This window comes from Elgaria multicarinata, chromosome 4, assembly GCF_023053635.1.
Source record: "Elgaria multicarinata webbii isolate HBS135686 ecotype San Diego chromosome 4, rElgMul1.1.pri, whole genome shotgun sequence".
In the NCBI taxonomy this organism is placed as follows: Eukaryota; Metazoa; Chordata; class Lepidosauria; order Squamata; family Anguidae; genus Elgaria; species Elgaria multicarinata.
In genome coordinates, this window is record NC_086174.1 from 112,008,274 (window position 1) to 112,023,559 (window position 15,286).

Consider the following 15,286-nt stretch of genomic DNA (forward strand, 5'->3'; position numbering starts at 1 on the left):
TCATTCTGCAGAGAGCAATATACTCTCATATGATTGTTTGCTGCCACTAATGCATATTCCCCCTCAACTGAGCATGTAGATCTATCTCAAATTCATAACACAGGCAAGTATTATTCCACCTTTAAACAACCTCCATCTCAGCACAGATGTGAGAGCTGTAACACTATCCAAACACAGGCAGTGTGATAAAGCGGGATGGAGGAGCCGTCATTGAAAACAAGGTGTATTACTGGTAGATTATTACAGAATAACTTACTAGTTACTGGTTCCGTATCCTTTTGTCTTGGTGAAACCTATTGATATTGCCACCACCAATGCTGGTAAACCTGGAAGAGAAACCCCAGTGATTACTTCCCAGTGCAACTGGTGACATCAGCTCTTGCTTACAAAAGCTCATGCCACAATACATTTGTAAGTCTCCAAGGTGTCACAGAACGCTTTGTGGGCCAGGCTGCTATAGCCTAATATAACCATGATATGAGAATTTAGTCAGTAATCATTGCTTCTGAGAGCCACAATGCCTACTGCTTCTTTTTCTTGGATGTAAAAAACCAAAGCTTATGATATTGATCCAGCCGTCCCCAACCTGGTGCACTTCAGATGTGTTAGACTGCAACTCCTATCATTCCCAGCCACCATGACTACTAGCTGTACTGACTGGGAATTATGGGAATTGGAGTCCCACACATCTGGAAGGCACCAGGTTGGGGAAAAGCCTGTAGTCACCTATCAAGATCACACGGAAAGAGCCCTTTCACCAGCACAACTCAAAAGCACCCTTCTCCTACTAGTAGCTTGTCAATAGCTCTGCTTCCATCCCAGCATGCATCATTATGATGTTGCTAAGTGACCAGTGCATTTGACATAGTATACAATGAAGAAACGGCATGTAGATTTGAAGGATTTCAGTCAGGGTCACCCCCCGCCCCACCTGAAATGCTTTTGTTTTTGTATTACCATACTTTACAGAAAATCTGCTAAAGCCTATAAGTTACGGTGTGATAAACTCTCATAATCAATGGGACATTCATCATCAGCCATATCCTGAAGGAGATCAATAGAATTAAATTATATTCCTGTTTGCCATTCTATAGAAAATCTTCCAGGACTAATATTCGGTTTAGAAACTTTGCAATCTACTACCTGTCAGGATTATTGAAACAAGCATTCATGTTCCAAAGGTTATCCGTGCATGAAACATTAAGCTGAAAACAAAAAAAAAAATCTTAGCTGAGTCATAGGAGCTCACCCCATCCAAGGCATAAAAAGCGTTTCCTTATGAGTCGTGTCCTAATTTTTCCAGTAACAGCCATGTATGACTGCCATGCTTCCGTCAAAACCCAACAAAATGAAGCTAAGAAGAAGAAATGTAAAAATGCAGTGGTCGTGGCACAGATGCCCTGCAGAGAAGAAAGAATGGTTGCATTGAATACTCAGAGACAGTCAAAGGACTGTTAAATTCTAACAGTTTGACTTTTACTACAGAACAAACTCTGCCTTTATACCAGAGAAAGATAAAAGGTAAATGTATCATTATTCTATAGTTCCCCAGCCCAAATGTGGGGAGGGGAGGTAGAGGTCTTCTGATCTGAGTGTGGCCTCCTTTAAAATTACCTATATCTCAAAGCTATTCCTTGCCATACTGGTGGAAATAGTGGCCATGTTCCCACAACTGTGAAGAACATTGAAAATGCAGTGGCCGGCTAACAGTTGGAACAGGATCAGCACAATTTCTAATCCCGACATTTTTCAAGTATGGGAACAGGACCGGAAAAGCATACCTGGCTGATCCGTGGGCAAGAATTTAAACTCAAATGTGCAGAACTCAATACGTGTGAATAATGCTTCACATCACAAGCACCATGCACATGGGAAGATTGCACACATTCCAATCCTCTCTCTGACATGGCATCTTTCAACGTGCAGGGAGATCCTAATTTCAAGAAGTGTTCAAAGATGCAACCCTTCCTTGCACGTGTTTCTGAGTTGGTGCTGTCCCATGCGGACTGTCCCTTTGCTCTGCAGAATGTCTGAACTGGCTTTGGGCTATGACCCCTTTAGTCACAGCCAAAAGGGATGTGCCCCCCATTCTCTGCCCCCCATTCTTTTGACACAACACTGCTTCACGTCTCTTGTGTGAGCGGAGTATGTTTTTGGTTACCTGAAAAGGAACAGGCCAGCTCTATTCAAGTGTTTAGTCTGAGTAGGAAATGTACAGTAATAGCTCAAAGAGCAAGTTTCTTTTTTCCTGCATTTTGGCTATCAAACCTTATGAAACAGAAGCCATAGCACATTTCAGCTTCAGAATAGAATGCACACAAAGTAACAAGCCGAATTGTAAAAAAAAAACACAAACCCACACACACGTTATGCAGACAAATTGAAAGTTTAAATCTGAGCTCTGGGGGAAGATTAAACTTCTTGCTTTATATAGGATTTGGAACAGCTTAGGAAGAATTTCAAGTGATGGGAAGTTCTTTATACATTCACCTGCTATATCTACATTTATTCAAAAGTCCTGTTTAAGCAGCATAGAAACCTCTGCTATTATTTGGATTATTGTTCTTATGCATATCAACTTTTTGCCATTGAAGGGATTCTTCAAACCCATGAACAGAAGACTCCCATGACCTTGTATGGTTTAACTGAACCTGGCTCATACAAGTGAGCTTGACTTTTCGGTGAAAGTAATAAATGATGATCCATCATTTCCCCACTTTACATTCAGTATGGAGAACTAGATACAATATAGTACAATATTACATGGGAAGACACAATAGCACTCTAGCATCCGAAAAACACTGGTAATTTAGAGGAGACACCGCACAGTGTACATTTTCTGGTATGGATCAGTTGTCCACAACATAAGAATGCACATTTACAATTATGAAGAGTCCTTCTCCTTCTCAGTGTTTGGACTTCATGGTAAAACATAGCACGACAAGAACAAACTGCAGCAAGGTTTAGGCTTCATCCTCCTCTTCTGGTTTAGCCTTGAGGAAAATATTGGACGCTTTCACTGCCAGTTTATATTAACCACAGTTTGTCATGACATCTGAAGCAGACAAACTGGGTTTAATTTTAACTATGGTTCATTGGAAACAAGCCAACTTCAAATTATGTGTTATGAAGCTGACTTGTTTAAACAAGCAATAGTTAACATTAACCAGAGTTTAGTGATTGAACAACACATTAACCAGGGCCTAATCTACACCAAGCAGGATACTGCACTATGAAAGTGGTATGAAAGTGGTATATAAAAGGCAGGAGCCACACCAAACAGGATATAGCACAATGAAAGCAGTATATGGTATGTGTCATGGGCCCCAACAGTTGTCAGTACACCAATACTGCTACAAAGCAGTAGTGTGGCTCCTAGTATTTATGTACGCATTCACAAAAGGAGATTTACAATTTATGCAATTACGTATTTGTTTTTAAAAGCAGAAAAGCTCATTTCCCAAACTGCTACTTGTCTTTTAAGTATATGAACTGATGTAGGTGCCTGCAGCATTAGTTTAAGTTCATGACTTCTCGCAACACACAGAGAAGGGGGAATTATTCCTAACCATAATAGGAAAACAATATAAAGGTCAAAGAAAAACTATTAAAGTATTTCGGAATCAACTATATGCAAAACACGCACGTACATGCTCACTCACACACATATATGTGTAACAAACAAATGCTGCAAATTATCTTGATAAGAAATTTAAACATCATCCCCCCCCCCCGAACAGATGGTTGGCAAACAGTCTTGCAAGTTTTTATCAAGCAAATGAAAATGGGGGGCTGAGGCATTAGGTGCCAAAGCTCACACCACTGCAGTTCTAAAATAGCTTCCTTTGGATTCAGCCTTACAGCTTGGATTCAAACATCCCTTTGCATGAGTAGAAGGCACTTCTTCTCACAAAATTTCTGCTGATTCCACCCCTGGCTATAGGGGTTCATCATATGTGTCTGAAATCCCACATCCTTACTGAGGCTTTCTGTTTCCGGATTCTTTGTAGGATTAAGATCGAGTCCTTTACATGGGCGGACAAGTAGTTTGTATCAAGGAAAGTCCTTTCTCAGCAAGTTCTATATATTTCATTTTATAGCCACTGGCTCTGTGATTATAGCACAACGCTGTCATTTCACACTGCCAGTAGATTGGATTAACATCCCCTTATCACATTATCTCTGATCATTTTTGAAGTGGGATGAGGGGCCCTGGAGGTTGATGTCATCATTTAAAGGACCCTCATATTTCCAAGAGCAACCAAACTTGGTTGCACGATATAAGTCACATCTGGAGAAGCTCATAGTCTCCTCCCCCAATGTTCCATCATCTGGAGGTTCTCCCAACCTTCCAAAGCAGCTTTTCCAGGGGTGGGGTGGGATGGATGAGGGTTAACAACATGCAAGGTATAGGGTAGTCCTTTTTGAGCAAGTGTAACTCTGCCTGCATTTGTTTTTTGATCCATTGGTTTTGGAACTGATATGCATACAATTTGAAGGTATAATGAGGATTACAATACCAAACTGATTTGAACAACTAAGGCCTTAGCTAGACCTAAGGTTTATCCTGGGATCGTCCCGGGGTCACCCCTGTTCATGTAAATGACACACAGGGGACCTGGGAGCAGGCAGGGATGACCCCGGGATGATCCCGGGATAAACCTTAGGTCAAGCTAAGTGTCTTGTGACACCTTTAAGATTAACAAATTTATTTTGGCATAAGCTTTCATGGACATAGTCCACTTCGATAGATGTATTTGATGAAGTGGACTGTGTCAACACAAACTTATGCCAGAATAACTTTGTTAACCTTTAATTTACCAAAAGATTCTTTGTTGTTTTTGCTGCAGCTAAAACACCTAGAAAGTGATCTGAGAATCAGACTTTGCTGAATGTTTAGGCATAGCAATTTCTATCTAACATCCCATTTTAATCCCCCTGAAAACAGGGACAAAATTTTAATTGACTTTGGTGATAAGATTTAAGGCCAACATGTATACCTGCAAATACAGGCAATGACAGGCAGGGGGAAAGAGTCTATGGACTAAATTTACTAATTAGATTATTTTCAGAATAAGGAAGAAAAACAGAAAACAGGCCGGCTATAAAAGTCATATGTATACCCCAATGATCTTCAGAAGCAGCCATAGTAGGTAGCCATGGAGCCAAATTTCCCTTTATTACTGTTAATCCTCATATTTAACAGCTCCATAGTGATATCAAATCATCCCTTTCATGTTTTGCTTGACTGGGTGAGATATTGAAATATAAAAGCTTGCCCACATAAAGAGATGATGTTTTGAGAGCCAATCAAGGAAACAAAAATCCTATCGATGTAAGTATATACTTGAACTATTAAGATTATGATGAATAAAAAGATTCCAGCCTTTAGTTCAAACCCAGGGTGCAGATACTTTTGATAACATAAAAGAAAAGTGATGATTTTAAATATATATGATTAAATGTGCATTTCCTGATTTTATCATCCTTAGGGATACTCCTGCATTTGGTGTTGTTATCAGTAATAAAATGAAGATGTGCTCTTCTGAATGAGCATTCTGAGGAAAATTAGTATGTAACTTGACTACAAACATTACAATTTTATATAAACTCAAAATCAAAATATTGCTTATTTAATATGTATACAAATGCACATACACACGTGCGCACGCACACGCAGACACCCACCCACACCCCTTTTGTAGCCTGCTTGTTTCATTCAATAGTTCAAATGATAATATAGCCACAAGCCCGCTGATAAATTGGTTCTGGACCTGCTCTTTTCCCCATGTTCCGTAGAAAGAGACGTTTCTGGCAACGGGTGCTTCTGGACAAGTTTTTGTACAATTGCATTGTCTCATTCACAGAAGTTTATCCAGATATTGTCTTCAGTTTGTTCTCCTCCTGTGTTTTCCCACTGCTGCTTCTTCCATCTTTTTTCTTAACAGGAAAAAAAATCCATTCAGGGAGAAAAGATGGAAGCATAGCACAAGTGCCTTTAGACTTTTAGTGATAAGAGCCCTTTGTCTGGAAGCAACGAACGAATTCCCATACTCTGTGTCTCCCAGAACCTTGGGGATAGTTCCTTCACCTGGATAGCAGGCAGGGTCCAATCATGTAGATCTTTTTCTGGGAGAAGGGCTACCCTGCCCTCCTAGGCTGGAGTGGAGCCGCTTGTAAATTCTAAAAACAATTACTTCGGGGACAACAAGTGCCAATGTGAATGAAACACACAAGATCCAAACAATTAATTGGGACAAGATAGGAAGGAAGTTGCCCAGGAACCCCTTCCTACCTCTCCATACATATGGTGAGGCATACGCCTGGGGCAGGGGAGAATCATGGTCTACTGGAAGACACAGTGGCTGGTGGAATGCTCTCTGGGGGACATAGAGAATGGGAAATCGCAGTCAGAAACTTTCCTTTCTCTTGTGGCTTCCAGAGTGCATAAGATCAGTGCCATCCCAGGGTGGGCCTCCAAATGGGCCAGGATTAGCAGGGTATGAACTCCCTGGAGCGCTACCAAAGGAGCATCGGCAGATAAGGATACATTAGTTTTATAATGTTTTGAGGAGGTATGAAGAATAGATCCACATGGCTGCTTTGCAAGGTTGGTTTTTTTCATGGATAGGGTAGGCAAAAGCTGGGTGCTAAGCATGTGCTGCAATTTCAGTGCATCCAGTCCCCGAAATGTGTAGCCCTTGCGCTGAATGGGGAGGGGTGCAACTGCAGCAGGAGCAGCCTCCACAAGAACATCGCCCCCACCCAAATGAGCCCAGTTTCTCTCTTTACCCTAACTTTAATGTCTCGTTGGGGTGTGTGTGATCTCATATTTTTAACATTGGCATTGCCCACCTGCCCACTTTTGCTTTGGAGTGAGCAAAAAAAGCCAAAGGCGAGGGGTGGAACCAGGAGTTGTGTGTCTGAAAGGATTTATTATTGCTGATGCGTTTTGGACTAAATCCAGTCCTTCATCAAGGCAATCTAAAGGAAATTTTAAAAAAAGAGATATAGTTTTACAAAAGTAGGGAATTGTACAATCATAAACGCTCATACAATATGCCTTAAAACAGTTTTAAAAAGTGATTTTACACTGTTATAAGAGTAAATATTTTTATCTTTGTAATATGAAATATAACTTTTGATTTCACGTTATTTTAAAATATTTTAAAATGTTTTAATTATTTTACATGAATTGTTATATATCTTGGCGTCTCATCACAATGAATTTAGAAACTGTTTTAAGGCATATTTTATGAGCGTTTATGATTGTACAATTCCCTACTTTTGTAAAACTATGTCCTTTTAAAATTTCCTTTAGATTGCCTTGATGAAGGACTGGATGTAATCCGAAATGCGTCGGCAATAATAAATCCTTTCGGACACACAACTCCTGGTTCCACCCCACGCGGTCGGCTTTTTTTGCTCACTCGTTATCTGGAGTTTCCTTTCTCTTTCGGCCATTTTTGCTTTGGCCCTGCTTACTACTGCAACCTTCCCTCCAAGGAAATGCAGCCCTCAGGGAGAAGGTTCCCCCCCTGCTATACACACTTATCTAGACATAAATCCAATTGAAATCAGTGGGGCTTACTTCCGAATAAGCATGGGTAGGACTGCACTATAAGCGTGCTTTTACATTGCAGAGTTTTGCTGTAAAGGAACTCTTGCCCATACAGAGTGTTTTACTGAAAGATCACCTAGGAAACCTACATTGGATGAATAAAAAGCACACTGATTGTGTTCGGGGGGAGGGAAATGCATATATGCACACACACTGCACTGATGCAGAGACAGAATTTATGTTTATACACACACCACTTGAGAAAACCTGCCTTCTTAATTGAGTCAAAATGTTATATTTAAATGAACATGGGATGTGAATTAACCCACAGTATAGGTCTGTACTGAGAAGTGTTACAATGGTTGACTTGGATTTTTCTGGAAAACGGAGAATGATGATGATCTCTCATCACTCAGAAGGAATACGACACAGTGGCCTCCCTTCCCACAATTCTGAGGAAGTTGAATGAGGTATCTGAGACGAAAGCACTTTGCACAGTTAAAGTGGTGCAAAATTCATTGTATTAATAGGTGGTATTGGTTTCTATGTGGCTTCTGCAGACGTAGCATTTAGTGGATCGCATTTCTATTCTCTGGAATGATGTACATGGAAGGCTATGATCCCAACGGGACCCAGAACCTCAGGTTTAGAGTTGCAGGCAGCTTATCCTGCAATATAATAATCTCCTGGCAAAGGACTGTGGTGTGGTATCTTGTTCACAAAGTGATTTCTTTCAGTTTTGTTTTCTTCAAAAACCAAAAGAATGGCACATTTTAGCAGCAATTGTGTTATAATATCTGGAATGTAACACAAGTCAAGGTTTAAAAGAAATGTGTTGTGAAGTGCTTTTCCTCCACAAAATGTCTCCATAACACATACATATGAAGATCCAGATGCCATACACATTCATTCTTTTTCTCATGAACTGCAAGCTTCTCCCAAACTCAGAAGGATGGGACAGAAAAGGGCTGGCAGCTAGGACAATGTCTTTCTGAGAGCATTCCTGCTGTACCTTGTGGCGGCTCTGTCCCCAAGTGGGCAGAAAGTCTTGACTGACAAAGGGCTCAAGACCTGACACAGCAGCAAGGACACACGTGATACATTTCTCTCTAGAGTATACAAAAAGCACAGGGCTTCAGCAGGAAGCCTGGCTTCTAATTACATTATAGACCTGTCAGAGAGCAGAAGTATTGCTCCTTCTGAATGCAGGCAGCCTCGTTTGGTGTTTAGGCAGCAAGCAGACACTCACTCAGTCGGGAGTTTGATTGAACTCGGCAAGATATTTTATTATTCCCCTCATACTCTGACGACATACGTGGTTTACCCTCCTCCCACAATTTTATTATTACAACAACCCTGTGAGGTATGTTAGGCTGAGAAATTGCAACAAATGGGGGACATGAAAGTACACAGCAGCTTGTAAATCTTTTCTGGGAAGATTGAGAAGAGATTGTGGCTGTTGAGTGGTGTAGGACGTAATAAATGAAATGAAATGAAAACATCTCCTTCTCAGTTCCTAAGATTCATGGTAGATATTGACCTAATCTACACCAAGCAGATATTCCACTATGAAAGTGGTATGAAAGCGGTATATAAAAGATATATTTTTATCCCACTTTTCCTTCAAAGAACTCAGGGTAGCACACATAAGGCTCATCTACACCAAGCAGGATATTCCACTATGAAAATGGTATATAAAAGGCAGGATCTACACTACTGCTTTATAGCAGTATTGAAGTGCAATGATAACTGTTGGGCCCAATGACACATACCATATACCACTTTCATACCGCTTCCACAGCATTATATCTTGCTTGGTGTAGATATGTCATGGGAGCCAACAGTTATCACTGCACTTCAGTACCACTATAAAGCAGTAGTGTAGATCCTGCCTTTTATATACCATTTTCATAGTGGAATATCCTGCTTGGTGTGGATGAGCCTTATGTATGCTACCCTGAGTTCTTTGAAGGAAAAGTGGGATAAAAAATACACACACACACACACACACATTTTTTTGAAATAAACATGAAAGAAGTTTCAGGCTGATGAAACTTCTCAGAGAGGTTATCAGCATCAGACAGTCTTTCCTTGAGTCAACCTTCAGTAAGAGATAGAATGGGGTTAAGTGGTGGTCTTGGGTCTCTTTTGGCTTTTTTTTTGTTATGGCTGTTTTGGGGCTTGTGGTCATTTATAGGGCTTTGGCCTCCCACTGCTCTGTTTAGCGCACTCCTCAAGCAACTGTATTGGTCTGCTGGTGGCCCAGCCAAATTGTAAACAAGATGTAGTGAAAAGTTTCCCCATAGTCTCCCTCATAATGAGAAAGAGGGTGTAAAATAGAATGGGAGCCCACATTTGAATGCGACATTTCTCCTTGCATTTTCTAAGTGCTTCCTTGGCCAGGCCTGAAACCCTGGCAAGGTACTGCCAATCTCTGTCGACAATGCTGAGCTAGATGGACCAAGGGTTCGACTCAGTAGCTTCCTTAGGGTCCCCTTGGGGTCCCTTGCACCACACAAAATAGAGGTGCTGATCATCCCTGGCGCTGACCCTAATCTGAGAACAGCTTTGTGAAGTCAGATGATTCATTCTTCTAAAACACCAGCTTTGGCTGCTTCCAAGACTCAGCACACTGGATAACAATATCTAGCATAATTCTGGTTTGGCATGACGTTTACCTTGATTGGCAGGGAAGGGGCGGGGTGGGTGGGGAATGCTTACAGTGCCTTTGTTTAAGACAACCTGACAGTGAAAAGCTCTTTGGGCACTCTTCTTATCCTGCAGACATCACCCGGAGCCAGAGACTGACTTCGGTTTTTAGCCATTGCCATTTGCATGACTTCTCTTTTCAGTGCATCTCTATCTCTGGAAGGCTTAATTGAGCTTTCAGTGTTTAACTTGCATGAATATCTGAGTAACCTGCTTCTCCTCTCTTTAATAAACAATTTGCCTTTGAAGACAGGCGCTTGTGTCAGGTAGCAAATGATTCTGTTCTTTCATGCTTCTGGGAGATGCAGTCAGAGAGAGAGAGAGAGAGAGAGAGAGAGAGAGAGAGAGAGAGAGAGAGAGAGAGAGAGAGAGAGAGAGAGAGAGCGCTGCTGCAGCACAGCTCCAATATATAAATAACGAATAGTGGAAATCCAAAACAGCAGATTCTAAAAGCTTGCCAGGGTGAAGGGGTGGACAGAGATTTTAAATACTATCTCGAATGTTTGTTCATTTTGTATGCCAAGAGATTAAGTCCAACCAGAGAATAGCTTTACATCTCTCCTCATTTCACTCAAGGTGTTTGGACATCTCGCATTTTTACCTCTTCAGGGATTTTGGAATAATAGTATGAGCCAAACTCCAATACTAACAGAGAGATAATATAGGACATTTGGTTATTTTCTTTCCTATTTACTTGTTCTTTCAGCTCACAACAGCACAAAGCATATTTAGAGTCTCAAGAATCAAAGCTAGTAGTAAGGGTTAAAAACCACAACTGTCTTGCTGGTATGACAATTTTTTATGATATCCCTGCTCATGTCTCTTTAGAAACTTGAAGCTGAATTAAGAAAAAGAAAAAAGAAAAGAAAAGAAAATTTAACCCTATAGAAAATAAATGTGCCATGCATTGATATAGCCATTTGATCATCACATCTTTAAAATGGGGAAAGAAAGAAAGAAAGAAAGAAAGAAAGAAAGAAAGAAAGAAAGAGCTTACAGGTAGAGAATTTTGCAAAATTTCCACGTTTGGGGTGAAATTTTAATTTAATTGTCTTTGCAATGCTACAGCATGTAGTACCTTTTGCCCAATTCTGGCAGTGCCTGGAAAAGGAAGCTGTCTTAGCTGGTGGGAATTGAATGCACCAACTAATCTTTTGGGAGAAAGCAAGGGGTGAACGACTTGCTCATAAACCATTCTGCCTGCTTGGTGGCACAGAGGTAAGTTCTTCCTGCTCTCTGGTCCTGCAGTTGCTGATTTAAATCCTCCCACTGCTGCCAGAAGGACAAGGGAGGGACTATAACTCAGTGTTGAAGCACATGTTTGGCATGCAAATGGTCCCACATTCCATCCTTGTCTTCTCCAATTTAATAGGCCCAGGGGCTAGATATGGGAAAGATCTGCTCGACACCTTTGCAGTTGGAGAAACCAATCCTAAACTAAATGAACAAGGAATCTGGCCTGGTATAAGGGCAGCTTCCTATGTTCCACGGAGCACATTCTGACTCCAGAATATGGACTTCATTCCAACTAGTACTTAATCCAAGCAGAATGGCTGGGAATTACACAAAGTGCAAAAGCAAGGAAAATCCCATGGGGGAGTAAAAAATAGCCAAAGGCAAGGGTGGAACCAAGTAATCTTCAAACATAAATATTAGCAAAAGTTTTATTAAAGTGCCAAGGTGATATTTATGTTTGAAGATTACTTGGTTCCACTCTTGCCTTTGGCTATTTTTTACTCCCCTGGGAATTACACAGCCATGGGCCTCTGGCAAGGAAGGCACCCAAGGGTTCCCACGATGAGCATTTACCATGCTTATTCCACCTATGTCAAGTATTCCTTTCAAGAAAACCATGGACAAGCTCAATGGTACCCGTTGGACTTGGATACACAATTGGATTTCAGTGTATATGTACTGATTATATAAGTGATTTTTGGCTAGAGCATGGGCAGTATCCGCCCCTGCTGCTCTGCTTACACAGTGGAGTTAGCGCTAGCATAAACAACCTCTAGCGCTATGCCAATAGAGTAAGCTTGAGTGACGGGATTCCCCAGAAAACTCATTGCACCATCTTATGCTATTGGCATATAACTAGAAGTTGCTTGTGCTAGGATTACATCAATTGTGTAAGTAGAGTGGCTGTGCTGGATACTGCCCCATGAGTTTCTTTATGTATCTTTGTAATATATAGTACCGTTGATTTCTAACAGTAACAATATTCACTTCTCTCACTTGCCAGGGGTTCCATTGACTTTGTCTATGGTTTCCTTGCTATTTGGGGGACCCTCTCTTTTGTTATTGTCATTTCAGGGATCCCTTTCAGTTATCTTGGCTTGACTTGCATCACATACCAAAAAATGTGATGAAGTGGGTCAAGCTGTCCATCTCAAAATCAGGAGTGCAATGAATCATCCACACTTTCTAGATCTAATACTGTATCTTAAACAGTAAAACATTCATTAAGGGAAAACAACAATAACCATCACAGTAGGGAAAACATGTGCAGTCTCTAGATTCCTTCAGATGGAACAGGGAGCCTTCAAGCTCCTCCCTGCCCTTTTAAAGTCAGCCCTACATGTGTCTTTTGAAGGAGGAGGAGGAGGAGGAGGGGGGGAGAGGGAGGGGCGGCAGCAGCAGCCATGTGCACATCCTAACACTTTCCTTGTATGTCTCTGCTAATGCTACTGACTTTGATATCAATGCTATGCTTCATTGTTCTCAATCTCAGACCCCCCACCTGATCCCCTACTTTCCTCTGTAACTAGGGGATTTACAGCCATGCCTAAGGAGGTGCCCCTTCAGTTGGTTTGGACTACAACTCTCATCAATTCCAACCATCTTGGCCAATTGTCAGGGCAGATGGGGATAGTACTCCAAAACATCTTGAGGGCACCAGATTGGGGAAGGCTGGAGGACAGCATCAGGATGCTGAATTCACATTCTCTTTCTCTGAAAGGAAAAGGGAGTTTCCATGTGGCTTTTCTCCGTCCAAAGAAATGTCAACCTCGGCGTCCTGTATTGACTTTCAGAGAACGGACATGCTCTTGAACAACCTCAATTCTTCTCCAACTAGCATTGGTGTTTGGCTCAGGGCTGACCTCTCACCTTCTGAATCACCAGGCTACTGACTGGTATGTCAGAAGAAGAAAGAGAGTCATATCTCAGAAGCCAATTCCAGCAGGGGAGGAAGTGCCATTCAGTTACTTGTTATTGCTCTGACTGCAGGGTTTGGTGTGGCTCAAACTGAAGATAAACCCATTGGGAGGCAGGGGACTCTGCCAGGTTTCCCCCCCTTCCCTTTGACACAAGCTCAAAGAAAAATCTTGGCTTGCTTGATTTTGGGTTACAGAATTAAAATGTTTAGTACAGACTTTTAGAACACCCTTGGTTAAAAACGTTCACTTGAAGAGAGATTTAAAGTGAGCATTATGCGCTCGCCTTCACACTCTTGCTTGGGTAATATTAACAGTCCAGTCTTTCAGGAAACTCATGCAACCTCCCCTTGGGACTTTTGTTCCATTTGAGTTTCTGTTCCTTAAAGTCTCTGTTCATTACTTCAACTGCCAACACTTTTGTCGCATGGGCAAAGATCTGTTTGTTCATTTTCTTATCATGTTGTTTCATGTAGTGAGGGTGAGGTTTTGGCTGCATTTCCAATTACTGTTATATGAATGACTTTTCAGGTTCACACAGAAGAGCTTTATAGCAAAGCCAAATTTCTCAGGCCATTTAGTAGATATGGGGAAAATTTATTCCACAATCTGGATATGGATCTAATTATTACTCTGGATAGGCCTTTCCAGGTCACTCACCAGAGAGGTTGCTTGTTTCTCTTTGGAAAGTGAATGCATTTCTATTATTGTAGATGTATTTTTAGTGTTTAATTTTATGTTATGATGCAGCTTGTGCTGAAGAACAGCACACAAATTCCACAAAATGAACAACCACAACAACATCAATATGTACGTAGTGAGATCTGAATACTTTAAAAAAAGCTTCAAAAGGGTTAGTTTGCCTCCTACTTGGAGATGCATGAGAAATTGCTTTCAGTTCTAGTTGAGAAGATTTACCCAGTTTGCATCACCCAGAACCAAACATGGAGCTGAAGGCAACCTGCGGTCAGCATCCGTACATTTCTGAGCTTACAGTGTGGTTTGAGGAACAACAACAATTTTAAAAAAGCATTTGAAAAATGCTTACATTTGAAAAATGTGCAAGACAAAATACCTTCTTTTGAAAAAAATGCACACAAACACACTTTACTTCATGGGAGAAAATGAGAACATTTTTTTAAAAACCGCACACTAATGTGTAAACATTTTGTACCTTGTACAAAACACTGACAATCTGAAACTTAATCCAGACAAGATGGAGGTACTTTATGTATTTTACCATTTATTCTTGTTCCCCGCCTCGATCAAAATGGAGAGGAGGGTAAGAAATAACATCATCATCATTACTACTACTACTACTACTACTACTACTACTACTACTACTGTGGGTTGGGAAACCAACTACTTAAGATGGAGGTGGCAGCATCCATGGGCCTATAACAAATGCAAGACTGCTTAGACAGATTTCAGTGAGAAGAAGGCTGGCGTTTCAGTGAATGATCAAACCTACAACATTTGACCCCTTATTACTTAAAGCAGCTAGATATCATTGGTTGGGTCTGTCACTTGATCAAGTCATTTATTTTATACACTTAGATCCTATTTCCTTCTTTACTTTCATTCTTTGGAACTCAATGTAATATATAAAACACTGAGTTGCCAAGTGGTGTATCCCATCCATATAATGAGCCGATCTAACCCTGCTTAGCTTCAGCAAAGCTGCTGCATCATATGCCTCCAGACTATGCCATGGGTCTTATGAGAGGCAATACAAAATTACTAGGACAGGAATGAGTCATTGATGAAAGTATTTTTTTTAATATATCTATCAAAGGGCAGAGTGCTCAGTTTTGCTCAATTAATAAGCACTTTCAATGTAGGACACAACCCTTCATGCCTCCTA

At 41.0% G+C, this 15,286-nt stretch overlaps 1 protein-coding gene across 7 annotated transcripts in view; it reads right to left on the reverse strand.

Moving 5' to 3' along the window:
* ADGRB3 (adhesion G protein-coupled receptor B3) overlaps positions 1 to 15,286 on the reverse strand; it is a 545,908-nt gene that overhangs the window by 64,098 nt on the left and 466,524 nt on the right. For all 7 annotated transcript variants that reach the window (XM_063125010.1, XM_063125008.1, XM_063125009.1 and 4 more), the window contains 2 exons: positions 1,250 to 1,400; positions 257 to 326 (listed from right to left, as the gene is read on the reverse strand). In XM_063125010.1, coding sequence (XP_062981080.1) covers positions 257 to 326; positions 1,250 to 1,400 — 221 coding nt within the window. The remainder of the gene's footprint in view (positions 1 to 256; positions 327 to 1,249; positions 1,401 to 15,286) is intronic.